General features: G+C 36.0%; 3 protein-coding genes across 3 annotated transcripts; 2 read left to right on the forward strand and 1 right to left on the reverse strand.

Annotated features, from left to right (window-relative positions):
• Positions 1 to 5,454: 5,454 nt before the first annotated feature.
• mrps17 (mitochondrial ribosomal protein S17) lies at positions 5,455 to 6,480 on the forward strand. The gene is made up of 3 exons (XM_055180764.2): positions 5,455 to 5,608; positions 5,792 to 5,936; positions 6,117 to 6,480. Exons 2-3 carry the CDS (start codon positions 5,814 to 5,816, stop codon positions 6,408 to 6,410), a joined length of 417 nt encoding a protein of 138 aa, XP_055036739.1. The 5' UTR covers positions 5,455 to 5,608; positions 5,792 to 5,813; the 3' UTR covers positions 6,411 to 6,480.
• A 2,095-nt stretch (positions 6,481 to 8,575) lies between these two features.
• fam114a2 (family with sequence similarity 114 member A2) lies at positions 8,576 to 16,279 on the reverse strand. The gene is made up of 14 exons (XM_055180761.2): positions 16,119 to 16,279; positions 15,138 to 15,516; positions 14,718 to 14,820; positions 13,512 to 13,613; positions 13,290 to 13,393; positions 12,197 to 12,331; positions 11,834 to 11,992; positions 11,613 to 11,736; positions 10,456 to 10,541; positions 10,249 to 10,365; positions 9,656 to 9,795; positions 9,499 to 9,571; positions 9,336 to 9,389; positions 8,576 to 9,222 (listed from the first exon to the last, which is right to left on the reverse strand). The coding sequence occupies exons 2-14, from the start codon at positions 15,495 to 15,497 to the stop codon at positions 9,121 to 9,123; spliced, it is 1,659 nt and encodes a 552-aa protein (XP_055036736.2). The 5' UTR covers positions 15,498 to 15,516; positions 16,119 to 16,279; the 3' UTR covers positions 8,576 to 9,120.
• Positions 16,280 to 17,408: 1,129 nt separating this feature from the next.
• On the forward strand, positions 17,409 to 20,793 carry pgrmc1 (progesterone receptor membrane component 1). Its single transcript, XM_055180763.2, has 3 exons — positions 17,409 to 17,759; positions 19,715 to 19,870; positions 20,104 to 20,793. The coding sequence occupies exons 1-3, from the start codon at positions 17,471 to 17,473 to the stop codon at positions 20,196 to 20,198; spliced, it is 540 nt and encodes a 179-aa protein (XP_055036738.1). The 5' UTR covers positions 17,409 to 17,470; the 3' UTR covers positions 20,199 to 20,793.
• Positions 20,794 to 20,798: the final 5 nt, after the last annotated feature.

The raw sequence follows: 20,798 nt of genomic DNA on the forward strand, positions 1-20,798 counted from the left end.
TCTGAAGGAAGTGACTTGTAAGGACTAGTCCTGCTAAGGAAGTATCCTTGACATTGAGAAAAGGCCAGTGACCGTTGGCGACCAGATGGGCATGTGCCGTCGTGCAACAAAGTTAAGAAAAGTTTAACTTTATGCAAATGATGAGCGAATTTCTGGAGCGACTACCAATGAGAGGGAAGCAGTGAAGGTCACGTCATCCGTTTCTCATCATTTACTGGAGTGGATGTTACTTATTTGTTTATGACAACCAGATTTAGAAATGCCCCATGACCACCTTGTTGAAATAGACGAGCGACACACAGCGACAAAATTTTGTGCGCTAATATTGTGAATGTACCTTTACGCCCCATTCAGACTGCCAGCGACTAGCAGAAGCAGATTGACGACATCTAATTTATTACAATGGAAGCTTTGCGACTTACAGCGACATGAGCGAAAGTGATCGCTGGGGACCGGTTGGGTGTGTATAGCGACGCAAGAAAGTTAAGAAAAGTTTAACTCTATTTAAATGATGAGCGATTTTCAGGAGCGAAGCAGTGGAGTTCTCGTCATCATTCTCTCATCAGTTACTGGAGTGGACGGCATTCATTTCATTATGACAACCAGATTTTGAAATGTTTTATTGAAAGAGTCAGGTGACACACAGCTAGAAAGTCACTGGCGGTCTAAACGAAGGGTAAGGTTTCGGAAATGGTGCAAGATGTCAGCGGCCATTTTTGAGATATTTTGGCTGTTTTTTTTACAATGGAAGTCTATTGAGATGCGTCGTCCAACTTTTTTACAGTCTATGCTCAAGTCAATAAGATATTTAGCAATTTTTAATCCATCAAGCAAGTCTAGTTGCTTAGGAAAGTAGCAAAAAGTTAAGACAACGTGAACACACTCTTATGCAGCCGATGCGAATTTCAGACAGGAAGGTCCAATGCATATTTGGAAATGCAAACACTAAGCCATTATGCTGGACATTATTTACAGGTTTACAAGAAAAAAATAAAACTATAATTGATTTTATTAGTCATGCTTTATTAACCCTCTGACGCCAACCTAGCAATAATGCAATACTATTAAACAAACAGAGACCAAAACAGGAATATGGTTGAAATGAAACAGCAATCCTGTTAATCACTCAAATCCATTTGAATTAAGTTTTCATTTCTTTGGGGAAATTGCTCACCTTTCAGTCTCCAGTGAAAATAAACTCAGCTACATGAGTCATTGACTCTTTAACACCGGTCTGTATGTTAGCGGCTCAGACTGTTTCCTCCTATCTGACCTCTCCCTTCATCATGTCCTGTCTGTCGCTGATGTCTTATCTGCTGTTCTCTATTCAGCCTCACTCTTTCTGTTGAAACAACGCTTTAATAATGATAATGCTTTAAATATTTTAACATAGAAAACCATTCAAGACATAAAAAAGACATTCTTATGGCAATTTGTTACTTTTAAAAAGTTGGCTAATTTGTAGGAATTTTTAATAAATCTTTCCAATTTATACATATTAAATTAGTGATCTCGAAAAATGCTTATGAATTCCTTGGAGAACAGACTGGAAATCAGGCAGGTCAACAAAATGAGAATCTGTCCATATTTATTAATTACAACGTATATGTCATTATAAAATTAGTATGACTGTCTTTTTTCTGTGGAAAACCAAGGTTGGCAGAATATCTAAGCTGCTTTTTTCTAGAGCAGAGAGAGAGAGAGAGAGAGAGAGAGAGAGAGAGAGAGAGAGAGAGAGAGAGAGAGAGAAAAAAAAATATAGAGTCTTAAATAATCAGGAATGAAGCATAAGCAAAAACTTAACAAGCAGGCATTCAGCGTTTATTTACTGTATTAATTTTCTTTTTCCCCCTTTTTATAATTCATTCATTTCGCAACCACACATATATTTATTCTTTATTTGATTAAATGAAATATATGAAATTAATAACATTTCAAGGTTCCAAAACATCATAAATGCAATTAAAAAAAAATGTACCACCTAAATCAATATTGTATCTGGTAAAGTAAATTCTGAATTTCATGCAAAATCCGATATCCGCCATGTTATTCTGTCATCTTTTCTCCCTCTTTTTCCAAACCACGACAAACGCCAGTCCTCCTTCTCTGCAGAATGCAATAAATCGGCTCAACAAATCACAGGGCACCATTCCACGCATTGTAAACAATAAGGGCTTTGAATTCACACAGAATCATTTCTTCATCTACTTTGTACTTTGTGATCAACAAACAAATAAAAACAAAATAATACTTTTGATGGCATTGATAAACCTGTGGTGGTTTTCTGTGGAGGGGAAGAAACGTAAGCCATCAACATCTAAGGCACTCGGGTGAAGGAAAAATGCCGGCTGTTGCTCACAGCATCAAGCTTCTGTCATGCTAACACATTGACCCCAGGGGATCTTATGATAAACTTTCCATTATTTTAGATGAAGCCAATGAAAATCGAGCAGGACCAAAACATTTTACAGCTGATCGCTGTGAAAAAAGTTCAGCGACGCTGTCCCAAGTATAACCGCAGCAATGACTGTATTCTTAATATGACAAAGTAAGTGTTTTAATGCCATTAATGTTTATTTTTTTTAATCAGTGTATACCACTAGTCAATTAAATGAATGCACATTTATATATTGATTTAATAGATTTATAGCATTTTGAAAAAAAAATGTGGAAAAAATAATCCGTTTTTATAATAAATCGTTGAAAATCTAATTATGGATTTGAATTTTTAATGTAATTATAACCTAAAGATGCCATGTGAGCGTTTGTAACAGAAAATAGTGGTTTTCATCTTGTCACTTTCTTTGTATAGAAAACACATTTTTACCGAAATTAGTCAAAATGGATTTATTGCGTTTTGGAACCAAACTTTTCAAATATACACCAATCAGCCATAACATTACGACCACCTGCCTAATGTTGTGTATAGGTCCCCCTTTTGCCACCAAAACAGCCCTGACCCGTTGAAGCATGGACACCAATAGACTTTTCTATCAGAACCAGCATTCACTTTTTCAGCAATTTCAGTGACTCATCTGTTGCATCGTTCCACACGGGCCAGCCTTCACTCCCCACGTGCATCAATGAGCATCCATGACCCTGTCGCCGGTTCACCACTTTTTCTTCCTTGGACCACTTTAGGTACTGATCACTGCAGTCCGGGAACAACCCACAAGAACTGCTTTGAGGATTAACAATTTTCCTCAAAATTAAAGTGTTGGGCAAGCATAAGGATCTGAGCGACTTTGACAAGGGCCCAAATGTGATAGACGACTGGGTCAGAGCAATTCCAAAACTGCAGCTCTTGTGGATTGTTCCCGGTCGTAGGGATGCATAACGATTAATCGCGATTAATCTATAGCAGAATAAAAGTTTTTCTTTACATCATATATGTGTGTGAACTCAACTGTGTATAATAATTATGTATATATAAATATGCACACATGCATGTATCATTTTAAGGAAAAAAATCTATATTTATATATTCAGTATTTATATTTATATATAATATAAATTACACAAATGTATATAAAAAAGTAAACATTTCTTAAATATATACATGCATGTGTGTGCATTTTCTATACAGTTATTATACACAGTTCACACACATATATGATGTAACCAAAAACTTTTGTTCTACATTATCCCGCTTATTACACGGCTACTTGTCACATAAGAAAAAAACGGACATGAATATGAATTTGAAACATTTTATTGGCATATTTGTTTTAAATTAACATTTTTATCCTTCCGCGAAACTTTGCACAGATGCATAAAATGATCGAACTTGAATAACTAAATGGGATCTCAAATGAGTTTTAAGAGCAAAGTTTAATACTGTTTCTATAATGCTTTGTCATTTTAAAAGCGTGATCCGTTCTCATTCACTTTCATTATACAAAAATATTGTGTTATGAAAAACATGAGGATGAGTAAATGGCTATTTTCATGTTTTGGTGAACTTTTTTTTTGTTTGGGGGGGGGGGTAGAATCCGAGATATTAAAATAATGTTAAAATCACAAATGTCAGTTAGTTGCATTTACTTCATGGCTTTTTGGAAATCTGTGTTTTGGCATATTAAAAATGTGTCCGTGACTGCATTCATTTAAATCTATAAGGTCTGAAATGGAGCAAATTGGTCAGTCGGTTTATTGACTGATATATATAACCTGCTCCTAAATGTGCAAGAGCATTGCAGAGTGATGGTGTGTTAGCCCTCAACTAAATATCCCATTGCACTGCCTTAAATGGGAATCACATAGAAACAGGCCATGTTTTCTGTGTGGTTCTGATTAATACCAGATTTGACTGCTTTGGCCCTCGTCCAGTTCCCACCCAGGGACAAACCGATTTCTTTCTTTCTTTTGAACACATACTAGAGTAGGCTATGCCATGATCTGTTCCCCTATTTTAGACACATCTTTCTTATTTTAAAATGCCTGTTCCCCGAGTCTTGACTCCTTGCCACTTGGACCAACCAGCCAAATAGTTCAGATGGGAGTTGGACCTTTATACACAAAGAGCTTTTCTGCAATAAACTTCACTGTGTGCAGGGCAGATTTTATGGAGGAAACCTTTAGGTCAGTTTGTGCGTTTACTAAGGGTGATGTTTCTATTGTTACTACCATGCATAAAGGCATAAGAGAAACTATGTAGGTCAGACAAGCTTTGTGTTGTGCATCAGAATGCGCATAAATATGTAAATATTATCTCTGTAAAATAAAGAAGGGTGATTATTAAAGAAATAAACACATTGATATTAACATATGATCATGGTAGTATACTATTAAGATATGAGTCTTATGTTTTGCTATAATGACATGCATGCACTTGAGCTGGCATGAAACTTTGTGTAAAGTTTCTTATGATTCATGTTATCCAATGTTGTTGTTCTTATTCATTTTACACCATAACTTTTTATTAGTTTGTTTTCATCCCTAAAACTTTATTTTCATGTTTGAATTAAAGTTGAATATTCAAAACGTTTCCAGTTTTTCTGGATCCCAATACTTCAGATAACAGTACTTTTTTGGGAAAACATTTTATTAGAATCATTAATTAATTTTTTAGTTTTTAGAAACACACTGACGATGATTTATTATAGGTGATGTCATCGCGGAAATTTTTTTGTATTTAAGAAAATATTAGAAAACAACGAATATGAATACAATACATTAAGACAGTTCAAATAACATTTCATAAATAATTATAAAAAATATTATAAAAATACTTCAAAGAGAGTACATGCTTGTAAAATACGGACAGTGTTTTGTTTTATTCGAGGCAATATTGATTCAATATAACATTTTACTTCATTTTTAAATGCTTTTTTCTGAAATGTAACACCTTTCTTTTGCTTTAAATTTTTTTTTAATAAGTGTGGGTTTGTTTGTCATTAAAGATTACAAAATACCTAAAATAACACCTTTCCGTTGTAAATAAAATTTTCAGATTACAGTACGAGTACAACAAGGCACCTGACCGTTATCACTTTTGACGCTCCGTTACGTCATCAACATGCGCCGTCAGCGTTGACATTCAGTCGCGTGCGGGATGTTTTCATGAGTTTTTGACCTTTACATTGACTTTTGTCTTAAAGTAAATCGGGTAAGCATTGTATTTACTTTTTTAACTTGCATACAGATAAATCTGAGTGTCTTGTGCTCATTCTCATGATACGCAACCTGGATTCAGTGCGCAGATAAGTTGCGTTAGTTAGCTTAGCTAACAACTGTGTGTTCATTACTGTGTATTTAGTGACCGAGTTCGTTTAACATTTCTCGAATTAAGGGCACTACACATCTTAAGCGTCATGTCTGTCAAGCAAGCATCGGTCCATGCTAAATGGATCATTGGTCGGGTGATCGGGACTAAGATGAAGAAGACGGCAAAAGTTCGAGTTACCAGACTCGTGCTTGATCCATACCTGCTGAAGGTATAAAATCATTAAATAATTTAGTATATTTTATATTGTAGCTTAAAAAAATGATGTAGTTAGACGTCTTTCATTATAAACTAGCGTAGTACACGTGACTATTTTATGCTTGCCTGCTTTGCAAATCACTTACGTTTGTTTGCATATTAATCTAAATAATTTTTTTCCACTTTTGTTAAGTTTTACAACAAAAGGAGGACCTACTTTGCACACGATGCTTTGGAGCAATGCGCTATTGGGGATGTTGTTTTGTTGAAGGCCCTGCCAGAAAGAAGATCCAAACACGTCAAGCACGAACTCTCAGAAATTGTGTATAAAGTTGGGCAGGTGGTCGACCCTCTCACAGGAAAAAGAGTTGCTGGACGGCAGTTTTTAGAGCCTCTCACAGAAAGCACAGAGGATACAGAAGTGTCTTTAACTGAAAAGTTGGCACAGTTGAACATTACTGCCTCTGCATCTCCACCGTCCTCATAGTGTTGAGTTTCTGCATTGATTTATGTACATTTATTGTCTTGATTTTCACATATAAAGTTATTATACTACCTACTGTTTGTGTTTAATTGGTCTGAATAAGATGCAAGAGTACTCACAATTGGTTTAGCTAATGCGTTGTTGTTTGATTATTTCAGGCCTATAGTACATAACAGGAAGCTAAATAAACTTGTATTTTTTTTAAGTTCATTTGAATTGTAGTTACAAAAATGATATTGCAGCCAAAATATAGTGAGATTGCATGAAGACATCCAGTGTGGCACTGCTCTCTAGTGGACGTAAAAGTCAACAATCCAGTTTACTGTCATGCCTTTCATCACACAAACTCGAGTTGTACAATTTTAAAGTCTAAACAGAGTTGAATTTTCTGAAAACTTTTGATATAATACACTTATAAAAAGCATTTATATGGAAATAAATCAATACTGAGAGTGTGCAAGATGGTGCCGGGGGCCCCAGTTTTATGACACTGATAAGTTGAGATATGTCAGTACAAAACATTTTTAATTTAAAGGGACACTCCACTTTTTTGAAAATATGCTCATTTTCCAGGTCCCCCAGAGTCAAACATTCGACCTTTAGCGTTTTGGAATCCATTCAGCCGATCTCCGGGTCTGGCGGTACCACTCCTACCAGCACAATCGAATCTGATTAGACCATTAGCATCGTACTAAAAAATAACCAAAGAGTTTTGGTTTTTTTCCCCTTTTAAAACTTAGTTATAACTATTAAGGACTTTGGTACCGAATCATGGCTGCAGAAGGCGCAGCGACACCACGCAGTGCCCGAAAATAGTCCCCTGCTATTGAAAGTTACTGGGTGATTCTCACGAAACCATTGAAACACCACGGCAGTAATGATTTTAGCTTTAAAATGTGTAATATAGTAACATTAAAAAGCATCAGAATTAACACAATACTGTGTTCTACCTTGCACAATGTGTGATTTCAACATAAGAATTTATAATTGGAAATGTTATCTCATTTTCTGCTGAAATTCTCATTACCGCAATGTGTCCGGCTGTGTTTGAACATGCGTTATGTTGTAATTTAATCAAATTAACACAAAAATATTAAGAAAAAAAAAATAAATGGATGTTTTGCTAGACTACTTTAGATGACAGAAAAAATATTTACTGAATATTCATGTATAATAATAATGAAGAAAAATTAGGAAAATGATGTGTCCATGCCTGATGTTCTCATCCTCCGCAACACTTTTTGAGAACAGTTTAAGCACACATACAGAATTTTAATAAAGTTTGATTTTGAGTGACCAAGCACATGGACCAGTTACTTCAAGATGGCTACCAGGTAAGATCATTTTTTTACAGTTAATTTGAAATATTGTCTTGTCAGAATGCTTACACGACATTTTGATTATCATTACCGCAACAGATGCTTATTAAATGTTCATTTAATTAATAGAAGCATAATACTTTGATTTTAAATGCATGTGCAGAATCTCTTTCTGACTGTTGCGGTAATGAGATTTTTTAGGACTAATTTTTTTAATTATGTTACAAAAAGTGTTAAATGATAAGTAAAAGTTTTTAAATTATTGTTCCCATTTACTCCAGACTTTGTTTTTCAATGTCTGGTGGGAAAAAAAGTAAATTTAAGCAATTTTTACATTTTCATGCTTGACATTTTTAAAACCAAGTTTTCGTGAGAATCACCCTACTAAGGGGACTATTTTCGGGCACCGCGCAACACCACTACGCCTCCCGCAGCCATGCCACATCTGCAAAGTCCTTGATTATTCTGCCAGAATGAGAGTATAGTTCCTAGTCATATCTGCCTAAAAATCACAACTTTTAATTTTCTGTCGGTCTTAGTACACAATGTAACCAGAAAAGAGTCAAGTCTTAAGTAGGAAAAATTTGAAACTCTTTGGTTATTTTTGAGCGCGATCCAATCCAATCAGATTCAATGGATTGTGCCAAGCCACGCAAAAAGTGGCACCGCCAGACCCAGAGACCAGCTGAATGGATGGTAAAAATCAAATGTTTACTCTAGCGGAGCCTGAAAATGAGAATATTTTCAAAAAAAGTGGAGTGTCCCTTGTTTTGCAGAGCCCTGTCGGAGAAACTGCCCCTATGTGGTATAATAAATGTATGTCCACACTAAGCTCAATAATCCAGAAGACACCTTACAATAGTTTATTCAAAAAATAATTGGCAATTAATACTGATATAACTTCCTTAAACTAATTTTTGAGAGCAGTATAACTATTAAAGATTTTAAAAAGATGATATCTCTATTCAATTAGACATAAACCTCCGGTTTCACAGACAAGGCTCAAGGCTAGTGCTGTTGGAGCCATCTCAACTGAAAAATATCTTAAAATATCCCAGTGCCATCTTAATTAAACTAAGGCCTAGTCTTGGCTTTAGCTAAGCCTTGTCTGTGAAACCAGGCCTTTATACATACAATTAAATAACAGTATGCTTCTATACACTGTCAGTTATAGGAAAACTTCTCACGTTGATGAATCTATTCCAAAATATACTCAAATAGTAAAGAAGAGCCAACAACACCGTATTTACAGTTACCAATCAACTAAAAGTGTTGCATTCATGATATGTGGTTACCAAATCTACCTGAGTGGATAACCACACATGATATCGCTTCCATCAGATGATGATGATGATGCATGTTGGTTAAAATGCTGTGTTGACACAGTAAAGTGGTTATCGCTGTGCAGACTCCACTGTCCTTTGAATATGAGACACTTCGAGCACTGGCATTAAGAGCTGGAATGCATCCTGGATGTATGATGCGCTGTTTGAAGCCTTAAAATAAAAAGTCAAATTAGAGGGAGTGTTTTAATACTGTAAATATACATTTATCGCACTTAAGAACCAGCTGTAATGGGTTTAACGTCGATATTAAAATAAACACAAACCTCCAGGAAGACGCTAGTAATAAGTGGATTGAGAACTTCGCCCTTTTCGTTTCCCTGAAAAGGTGGAATTTACTTTTAGAGGCAAAACTGTAACTATTCTACATAGCATAACTAACACCAATGTTAAAGATTAAAATACAGGCATGGAAGTAACCTATCTTACCCCAATGGTAGTCAAGCCTGATGTGAACTTTTTGGATAGTATTGATATCTCCTTGCACATAATAATGGTCAGTCTGCAAGTGAAACACATCATCGTATTCACATTTTGCAACATTTCAATGATGCGCCACACATTTGAGCCTATTTCAACAACTCACTGTGATAAGACTCTGGCTTGTTCTGCAGCGTTGGCTTCATCTGTGTTACAGTGAAGCAGTATTTCTGCTGTTTTGTGAAACTGCTCTATGGATCTTGCCGTGAACTCGGCCAAGCTTGTAATGGCAGATAAATGGGCCTCCTTTATAAAAAAAGAATAACTCAAATGATTAAAACAATACAAATATATTAGATATTACAAGATGTGTGGCTGACATAACGATGAATGGGGACGGAAGTCCCACCTTCCAGTTAAAAGAATCGATAAAGACTGATGATTGTCTGGGGTAGCGGCTCTATACAGAGTCACATGACAAGCTTGCCAACCGTCAAATGGTGGTTTTAGCTTTTTGAGTTGATGTCGAGGTTAATTGTTGGTCAGAAACATGTTTAATTGTGATTTTAGCATGAAATTTTAGACATATCTGTCTTTTTCCCATTCAAGTAGATAGGACTTTAGTCTTGCATGACTCAAATAACTGCCCAGAGGTTTTGCAAATATGGCTGCATAGTGCTGCAACTTCCCTAAAAGGACCTTAATTTTATTCATTGTAATAATTATGTTTGATTAGCTTTAATAGGAAAATTTACAGACCTCAACACTGCATTTTTTCGCTGTCGTTTCTTGTTCTTTCTCCTCCTGTTCCTCCTGCTGTGGATTTTCACTTTGTAGTTTTAGGTTTGTGATACGGTTGAATGCGTTCTTTCTGGCCTGAGATCAAATGATACGAATACGATTTGGTTTAGTAAAAATAAAAGAAATGAATTTTACAATTGAACAGATATGATTTACAAGCGATACCTTGCTAAGTTTGTCTGCTGATGTGGAAATGTGTAAACTTTGGAGAACATCTGTCAGTTCCTTTATAAACTCTTCTCCATCATCACCTGAGATTTAAGATTTAAGAGTTAAAGATTATTCTTGACAAAAGGTTTTGTTTTTAAACGCATTAAAGGTGCATTGTGTAGATTTTTAGTGGCATCCAGCGGTGAGATTGTGAATTGAGACAAACGGCTCAGTCCACAGCTCACCCCTCCCTTTCGAAACGCATGGTGTCATGAAACATATTGATAAAAAAAGTAAATGCAAAGTAAGAGTATCAAAATAAGAAGCAAACATATCTTCACGTACTATTTTGTACATGATTTCAAATGACATCATACAAACCAAATTTTTTTCCCCACATTTAAGGGGAAAATTTTCATTACCGTAACATGTCCATGACTGGATTTGGGTTCTTTGACATGGAAATATGTATTATTAAAAAATAAAAAAAATAAAAAGCTTCATTGCATGTTATACTATAAACATTTACAGTAAAGAAACATGTGGTATTTGGTGATCATTGGTAAATGTAGAGACAATAATAAGGAATATAAATGTGTCCAAGACCAATTTTCTCATCCTCCGCAACAATTTTCAATCATTGTTTAAGCCCTCAATGAACTAACATTGTACAAAAAAAAATTAGTTGTAAGGGACATAATTGACTGTGATACTCAAGATGGCTACCAGGTAAGCAGTTCTTATTTTTTCTCTCCAGATAAATGTTGAAATTTTGTTTGTTATAGTACCTAGACAACTTTTTAGTTCTCATTACCGAAACATGAGTTTGTAAATGCATATATTTAATGTTGCGGTAATGATAATTTTGGATAATGATAATCTAAAAAATGTAAATAATACTAAAGGAAATATTTTTTAAATCCTAAAAATAATGATTATAGTAAGTTCATAAGAAGAAATCTTATATGTGCAAAAAAATTGGATGCTGGACACTTTCTAAGCCTGGATTTCGTAGATAAAAACAGCTCATTCTAAGGTAATAAAAACAATACAGTTCATCCTGTAAGGTCTTTATACACCACTGATAATATAGTTATGTATATTATATTGCATTTCTGTCAAGCGAAGGTTACACAATGCACCTTTAAATTCAATACTTTTAACTTCTTTACCTCTTGTATCATCCTCCACCTCATCATCAAACTCTGTGAGGGAAAACGGCTCTTTAATTTCCTCTAGCTCTTCTCTTAGTTTGGTTAACTCTTCACCTGACAAAGTGGTCAACACTGATTTCACCTTAGACAAACACAACACATGAATAAACACCATACGAAACTATGTGTAATAGGTTTTTGCTATCATTGTGTATTTTCTAAACTGTATAAATTGTAACCTTAGTATCACTCTCCCTAGAGAGAATCTCCAAAGCCTCCAGATGGGAAAGGCCTTGAAACTCATCAAACAACATCCCATAATGAGCCTTTCTCTCGGTTTCCGATGTGACGTTTTCAGCTGTCTGCTGCTCCTCGCGTTCCTTTGCCTCTCTCAGGACCTTTGGGAGATCAGTAGTGCAGTTACAATAGAAGTCTATGACAAAACTACAGTCGTACACATGGTGATGAGAGAGTTGGAAGGCTGATCTGTGACCCAACATTATAAAAACCTATTGCTTGGGGGCGAGTAAAATATGGGCTAATATGAACTATTCCTTTAATATATTCCATCTCATTCAGACAGACTCATATACGTTTTGTACCTGTGACAGCGTTGTGTTTCTGTTTATCAGGCCTTTTGTTTTCTTAAAGCCCGGGTCTCCCTCTGCTATCACATCCATAGTCTTCTTACCAATGAACTCCAATGCATCCAGACCACCACTTATTACTGTTTTACCCTGCCCAACAAAAACGAATAACAAGTAAACACAAAAATGCATGTATAAATATAAAACAAAATATATTTTATATATAACAATAATAAAATGCATAAATAATAGTCCAGCCTATTAACTCTATTGACAAATTATTTAATCAATTAAGAGAAAACGCTTCCCTGCCAAAGACGATTTTTTCCGGCAATTCATATTTTCGCTATTATCCATAAGGTGGCGCTCTTACCCAACTTATAAAACCCGAAAGCAACCACTAAGGTGAACAGTTCAAACTCTTTATGATTTGTTCATTGCTCTGAATCTGATCTCTATCAAAAGTCCTTAACAGTAACGCAATTAAAATTTGGTATTTTTGAAGAAACTTACCCATGTTTGAGAGATGATAAAACGTTTGTTTTGTTTTGTTTGTAAAGCAGAGGGTCTGTTCTTTTATTTGATATATTGTATGTTTATATATTTAAAGAAGAAAATTTTCTGGAAAGCATAAAAACTTTGTAAAAATCATAAAAAATGGTAAGAGTTAAACAGTGTTACGCATTGCGCAACTCACCAAGCTTTAATTTGGTGATATGATCATGCAGTCATGCGCTTTTTCTGTCTTTTCTGCTCCGGACACTATCTTTGTTAGAAAACCATACCCATTTTATCAATACGCATGTCCATAAGCGTGTTCAACATCATGCAGCGCTTGCACAGAGTGTAATATGACATCAATATGATCAGAAAATTACATCCTGTCATAAATAAATATAATATTATGAGCAAGCCCCCCCCCCCCCAACGTGGTTGTATATTGTAAGTTCAGGGATGACAGATTAATAAGCAGACATGCTATTTATGACAGAATGTAACTTGATAAAGGTGGCTCTTCTATTGACTTTGTCCTATCAGTGTGCCCACTGCTGGTGCAGACCACTGCTATAGGCATTACAATCATACAAATACATTAGTTTGCCCTTACCGTACTCTGTACTACATTGGTTAAGGAGGAGATCATTCCCATAGCACCACTCATTCCAGAGGACCTTTCCTCTTCGTCTTTATTTGCCTCACTACTGGCTGAACCTGCAAGAAGATGAAAGAAATGACAGTCACTGCATCAATACAGATTTAAGCAAGGTCAAGTAATTTACAGGTACAATTCAATAGGCCTAAAGCTAAAGTCAAATGAACAAATGCTTACCACCCTTTTCTTTCTCCTCCTCCACTTGAGCAGAAAGCTCCTCAGGGCTTGGGATTCCAAGTGATGTCTCTGCTTTCTCAATGACATTTGACAACCCTTGACCTAAGCCAACGAAAGAGCAACGTCAGTCTATTTCATTTAATTCAATTTTATTTATATAGCGCTTTTCACAATTGAGTACTAATTATTGATTTTAATTAATTGAATTATTATTAATTTTTTATGTGAATTAAAAGTTTTATAAATTTAAATTGAACATTAAAGAAAGGGTTGTCGCTGGGCAGATTTGTGCAATCCAGTAAAAACAAATTATATACTATAAGATTTATTAAGAATTTAAAAAAGCAGTCGGTGATCACTGGTCAGACATCACAAGAGTGTGAGGAGATGTTAAGCTGATGACTGATGTTATGTTTCCTGATAACGTCTTCTAGAGGTAACATAAGTATTGAGAAAAGGACAGGCCCTAGAACTGATCCCTGTGGTACGCCATATTTAACTTGAGTGACATGACTTTTCCTCATTTACATAAACAAAGTGATAGTTGTCGGACAAATATGAACCAGACTGACACCTGACCACTGAAGCCAACATAGTTTTCTAGTCTCTCTAAAAACCCTGTGGGGAAAAGTCCTTGGGAGAAAAAAGACTCTTGAAAGAGAGCCAGACTTAGATGATCCTATAGAACAGGGATGGGCAACTTCAGTCCTGGAGGGCCGGTGTCCTGCAGAGTTTAGCTCCAAACATGATTAAACACACCTGAAGCATCCAATTAACGTCTTATTAGGCATACTAGAAACTTTTAGGCAGGTGTGCTGAGGCAAGTTGGAGCTAAACTCTGCAGGACACCAGCCCTCCAGGACCGTAGTTGCCCATCCCTGCTATAGAAGATATATTAAATATTGAGTACTATATTATAAAATAATTTTATGTGAATTAAAAGTTTTAATAATTTAAGTTGAAAGTTAAAGGAAGCGGTTGGTTGATCAACACTGTCTATATGATACATAAACTGAACTGTTGGCTACATATAAAAAGTGTGTAAATGACTTATGCGAAAATCTACGTAGGGTGCGAAGAACTGTAGCAGTATTGAAGTAAGCAGTGGTTTAAATATGCATTGCTTACACCAGTAAAGTGATATTTAAACTAAATCCACATACTCATCCTAAACTTCTGTTTGGAAGTCCACTGGTAGACACTCACCTACTGTGGCTACAGTGGCAGTAGCAGTGGAAATAATAGATTTGCCCCAGCTGCCCCAGTAACCCCATCCTCCCTGAGACACAGTTGTTGTCTCTGTGGAGGACTTATGAAAGGATAAAAAAGAATAAAGACAGGGTTACGCAAAACATTGCTTATACAGTATACAGATGAGTTACTTTTCTGTAAACATACTATTGATACTTAAGATCTATTTATATAGCAGCAGCACATTCATGTAGACATGATCACTTGGGGGATGTAGCATCATATAAGCAAAAATTCTTTGCATCTGATTAGTTTACTGCATTTAACAGCAATATTGGGTTTATTTTTAATATATGCACTAATAACAGGAATAATAGTAAGAATGTGATTTGATACAGTTTTTTAAAAATATCCATTTGTGTGATACAAGCTTACTTTTGGTGCAGTTTCTGCTGGTTGTGGTGTATCTGAGGTCTTCTGCTCTTCAGGTGCAGGTTTATGTTCTGGTCTCTTTCTGGTCTTAGGGGCTGGAGCTACATCAGCAGAACTATCAGAGGAGGGGTCAGCTGGAGCAGATGAGGAGGGGTCAGCTGGAGAAGGTGAGGAGGGGTCAGCTGGAGCAGATGAGGAGGCGTCAGCTGGAGCAGATGAGGAGGGGTCAGCTGGAGCAGATGAGGAGGGGTCAGCTGGAGCAGATAAGGAGGGATCATCTCCAGCAGGTGAGGAGGGTTCGCTGGGCTCTTGGTCCATTGATTTTTCTGTATGGTCACTTGCTGAGCTTTCGTTGTCTGACATTTTAACTCATCACACTCTCCTAAAGTATAAATCAAATAACTCACCGTTAAATAGCTTTATGGGCAAAGGAGCGATATATGAACATTTCTGTTATCTTATACTAAACATTGACAAATTTTACAGTAAATATGTATATCTAGTAAAACTACAGTAATCACAAATGTACCACTGTCTTACTACAGGAATCACAGTTTGGCCATAATATCTGAGGTAAAAGAATGGTAAAACAAATAATATTAATTACTGCACTTTCAGTATAATAAAACCATGGTCTATTTTAATAAGGATTGGGCTTAATGTTAGAGAAAACACTGGTAAAATGATTTAACCTATCTATCATAAGTTGATGTAGCTAAAAATTGAAATGACACTAGAACTAGAATGTCGCATATAATAGACATAGTTAGGTGACTTGGTCAAAATGAGCTCAAGAAATCATGTTATGTCTAAGTAAACAAACCTAAGCACATCTGTCAAACTGTGTTAAACACTGAGCTACAATGCTAAGCTAACTTTTATCAGCAATAACTGATTATCACAGCTTCAAGTGACCCTACCGTTATAAATGTCGCTATTAAATAAGTTAATTCAGACATAAATAAATTAAATAACATTTCAAACCTAATTCCTGCGGTGTGTGTTTTCTGTCCCGTGGCCACGTCACTGTCTTCAGACCTGCTGTGTTTTGTTTTTCCAGTGACGCTACGCTCTCTCTTCCATGGCAAAGGCTAGAGGGGATACAGCTACGGTAAAATCTCGCGAGATGTTGGGTTTGGGGATAGGATTATGATAAAGATTTTGGTAGATATGATACAGCTACGACATAAATCCCCGTGAAATGTTAGGTTAGGGTTAGGTTTGTGGTAAGGATTAGGATTAAAACTACAGCGCTCATCCAGCGAGATTTCACGAGATTTCGGCCACAATCCCCTTCCATGAGGAATTAAAACATCGCCTCAATATTTGATTTCCTCCACCTGCTGTTTGGAGGTTGCAATTACATCCATTTATTAAGACAATCCTTAAAATATTTATATAATAAAAAAGCTCCTTAAGACATTAAGTGTCTTCTTTAATCATTAAACCCATGTATTTGATTGTTTCTGTTTCTGCTTTATAGATTTATTACTTTATGTATTCTGTATTATTGTGGCTGTTTATTATTGTTTTCTTGTTGAGAAGACCTTTGTGTATTATTTGTAAAATAAAAATCAAAGTTGGAAAAAACCTTTTATTCTACCACATAATGTCTCATGTTAATCAACACTAAAATGTGGAGAAGAGCTTATGCATAGTCAACAAATTATATAGCTACATTCACTATGCATCACTTTATATAACTTTATATAAAGTATATAACTTCAGTTGGCAATGAACACAAAGCGACATGCATGATCCTTTTCCCTATTACAATCCTATACATTTTTTTTACAGTTGGTGTGGTTAATCTACATCTTATGAAAATTTTGCAGTACTACGGTGTATATACCATATTTTCAATAACTTTCTTTATTTTTTTTATACTGCTTTAACAATGTCTACGCAATGTAGCATCTTGCAAAAATGCTAAATTGTATAATACGCTATAGAAGTACATTTAAATTAAAGTTTGCTAATTTTCATTAATTGTTTAGTAACATTTACAATACATTGTATTGAATCATTCGAATATTGGCATCTTAGTTCAAGAACACAATGAGATAGTTGTGAAAAATATTATTTTTTCAATAAAATAGTTTGTTTATTTTTTTAAGAATAAGAATTCAATAAAAAAATGTTACTTTCCTGTTGTTGGAAACAGTCACGCAACGCTCACGGAACTTCAGCGTAAAAACTACACGCCCCAAAAACCTCCTTAAATCTCATTGGCTGGCGTCACACCATTGTGTGTTTTCGGATGCTGTGATTGGTGGGTGTTTGTGTCTACGATGAGTCTCTATGTTCTCGTGTAGTTTATTGCAATCACAATCGAAATGGCTGAAGAAGAGGTCGAGCAAACTTCTGGAATCCTTCAGGAGATTTTCACGTCGCCTCTTAACATCAGTTTGCTATGTCTCTGCTTGTTCCTGTTGTACAAAATCGTTCGCGGAGACAAGCCCGCAGACTTTGGCCCTGTTGAAGAGCCATTGCCTAAACTCAAGAAACGAGATTTCACTTTACCAGAACTGCTGGAGTTTGATGGGACGAAAAACCCAAGAATCCTGATGGCTATCAACGGGAAAGTGTTTGATGTTACAAGAGGAAAGAAGTTCTACGGTCCAGGTAATGTAAAAAAAATGTTATAATAATGTGCGTGCAACCCCTTATCTAGACCGTCCTTATCTCAGGTGAGTTTTTCTCAATGGCAGCAAATGCCTGTGAGTTGTGTTCTTGCTGTAGAGTTTCCCACAATATTAATTCAACAATAATTTAAAAATGCATCATTTTACTTTAGCCACGCCCCTTGTAAGTTCATTTTAAGTTGTACCGTTTGAACTACGTGCCTATATCAGTCTAAAGTAATAACCTCTAACCTAGTGATGGGTCAGTGAGCAACTTTAAGTCACGCAACTTTGTATCTGTTGAGATTTTTGTTTAACAACTGATACTGAGATAACATCTCAAAGAGCTTTCTCCGTGTTTATACATGTGCCTTTTGTGCACACTTTGGCAATGCCGAAACTGCTTGCCATTAGTGAATAATTAACTAAACTCGGATAAAGGTTAAAGAACTACAAGATACCCAAGACATTCATCGAGCCCATAAACAGAATGGGGATTCTTTCATAGATGCTACTCTGTAATGTAACTTTTGGCCAAATGAATGTGTTGGTCCATTCCTGATTTTTTTGCATGTTTGTCACACTTTAATGAAACAATTGAAAAAATTAACATGCAGTTTTTAAATAAAGGTTTTTATTAAGAAGGGAAAACAAAATCCAAACACACATGGCCCTGTGTGAAATTCCTGCATGGCAGAGTTCCAAGACATGGTGATGGTCTGGGGCTGTTTTTCTGCTTCGGGACCTGGAAGACTTGCTGTGATAAATGGAACCAGGAATTCTTCTGTCTACCAAGACATCCTGAAGGACAATGTCTGGCCATCTGTTCATGACCTCAAGCTGAAGCGAACTTGGGTTTTGCAGCAGGACAATGATCCAAAACACACCAGCAAGTCCACCTCTGAATGGCTGAAGAAAAACAAAATGAAGACTTTGGAGTGGCCTAGTCAAAGTCCTCAATCTTTAATCCTATTGACCTAAAAAAGGGGTTCATGCTTGAAAACCCTCCAATGTGGCTGAATTACAACAATTCTGCAAAGATGAGTAGGCCAAAATTCCTCCACGGCACTGTAACAGACTCTTTTCAAGTTATCGCAAACGCTTTATTGCAGTTGTTGCTGCTAAGGGTGGCCCAACCAGTTATTAGGTTTAGGGGGCAAGCAAAAAAACTGCTAGGGATGCACCGATAGGATTTTTTGGGCCGATACTGATACCGATTTAAACAGACAACTTCTGGCCGATGCCGATATTAAACACTTGTATACAATACTATACAGTTGGTCTATTGGCTAGTTTATTTCTGCATCAAATTATTTTTACTGAACATGGATTGGATCTAATTAACTTTCAACTGACCAACATAATAAGAGAGGCAAAAGTTAAGCTAAAACAAATATAATAAGACAGCATGACAACCTTCAAAGGTGGTTTTAACTATTCAGCATTTATTTTATTAACAACCTCAACTCTTTTTTTTTTTTACATAGAATGGATTTCTTTATGCAGTTAATTAATAAACAATCGGTATCAGCCTTTCTCGTGCTATTGCCGATATGCCGATGGTTTCAAATTCATCAAAAATCAGCCGATACCTCTGTGCATCACTAAAAACTGCATGTTGTGTTCACTTGGTAATTTTTATGATTAATATTTAAATTTGTTTGAAGATCGCGTGACTTATAACGGGAGGTGTTGTCACCATATATGGTTCATTGGAGGCGTTTCGGAATGCAAATGACCATGAACGTGCACGAGCATGGTGCTTAGTAAACACATGGGATTTATCATCAAGGATTACTTACTGATGTGCGCACGTTTGATAAATCCCGATTTTTTTGTACTTACGCACATACTAAATTTCATTCGTAGGTAAAAATATAGAACATTTTCTACGCAATGTTGATAAATGAGGCCCCTGGAGAGGAACCTGCTAACACCCACTTTGTTCACTTTTAGAGGGCCCTTATGGGGTCTTTGCAGGCAGGGATGCCTCCAGAGGCTTAGCCACATTCTGTTTGGAAAAGGAGGCCTTGAAAGACACCCACGATGATCTTTCAGATCTCAATGCCATGCAGCAGGAAAGCCTGAGCGAGTGGGAGACCCAGTTCATGCGTAAGTTGAAGGACACTTTTCTCCTTCCCCCAGCTTCCACTTTACTAGAGGTAATATGCAGGGGGTATATCAAAGTTATGGCTACAGTTTGTTGTCAGCATAACAACAAACACAAACTAACTTGTAAAGCTACAAGCTTACACATATTTTTATTGTGTTCAGTTGCAATATTATATTTATAATCTTCATTTCATTTAAATTCCTGAGTAAATGTTTTGCATTTTCTTCTGCAGAGAAGTATGATTATGTTGGCAAGCTTCTTAAACCCGGAGAAGAACCAACAGAGTACACAGATGATGAGGAAGTCAAAGACAAAAAGAAGGATTAGAAGGCTGGATCCAAACCTAGATGTTTCCATGTATGCGTAGTTTTTTGCAGTCACACTTGCTGATGTTTTGTCTGAGCCTCCACGTCATTTCATACGCGTTACCATGATCTTAATTTAGCATTACGTCTTGTGTTTATCCATAGAATTTCATATCACTGTTTTCTTAAACCTAATGTAGTCTATGTATCCACTGTAACTGTGACTTGTGGCATATATAGTTATTCTAAGGTAATTATGTGCTTCAGAAATGATATACTTCCGAGCTTCTTGGTAATATAGGCAATGGCACAATTGCTCTCACTTTTTATACATATCTGAAGGTTTAAACCAATAATATTAAGATACCCTGCAAAAAATATTTTTTGAATATTTGAATTTTTAGAGTATTAGACCATATGTAGGGAAGATGATTTTCCAGTTTTTCTTATCCATGCTAAAGGATTTAGGGAGGGACCGCATCACATACTAGTCTTAATATCTGCTCAGAAGAGTTTAAGATTAAAGACATAACATTCCATGATATTGTGTTTTTGATTTACCAATACAAGTGTTTCTCTGTTCATAATGTTCCTTATTAAAAAATGAGTTATTTGCATTGTG

This window comes from Misgurnus anguillicaudatus, chromosome 9 (genome assembly GCF_027580225.2).
Source record: "Misgurnus anguillicaudatus chromosome 9, ASM2758022v2, whole genome shotgun sequence".
Classification (NCBI taxonomy): domain Eukaryota; kingdom Metazoa; phylum Chordata; class Actinopteri; order Cypriniformes; family Cobitidae; genus Misgurnus; species Misgurnus anguillicaudatus.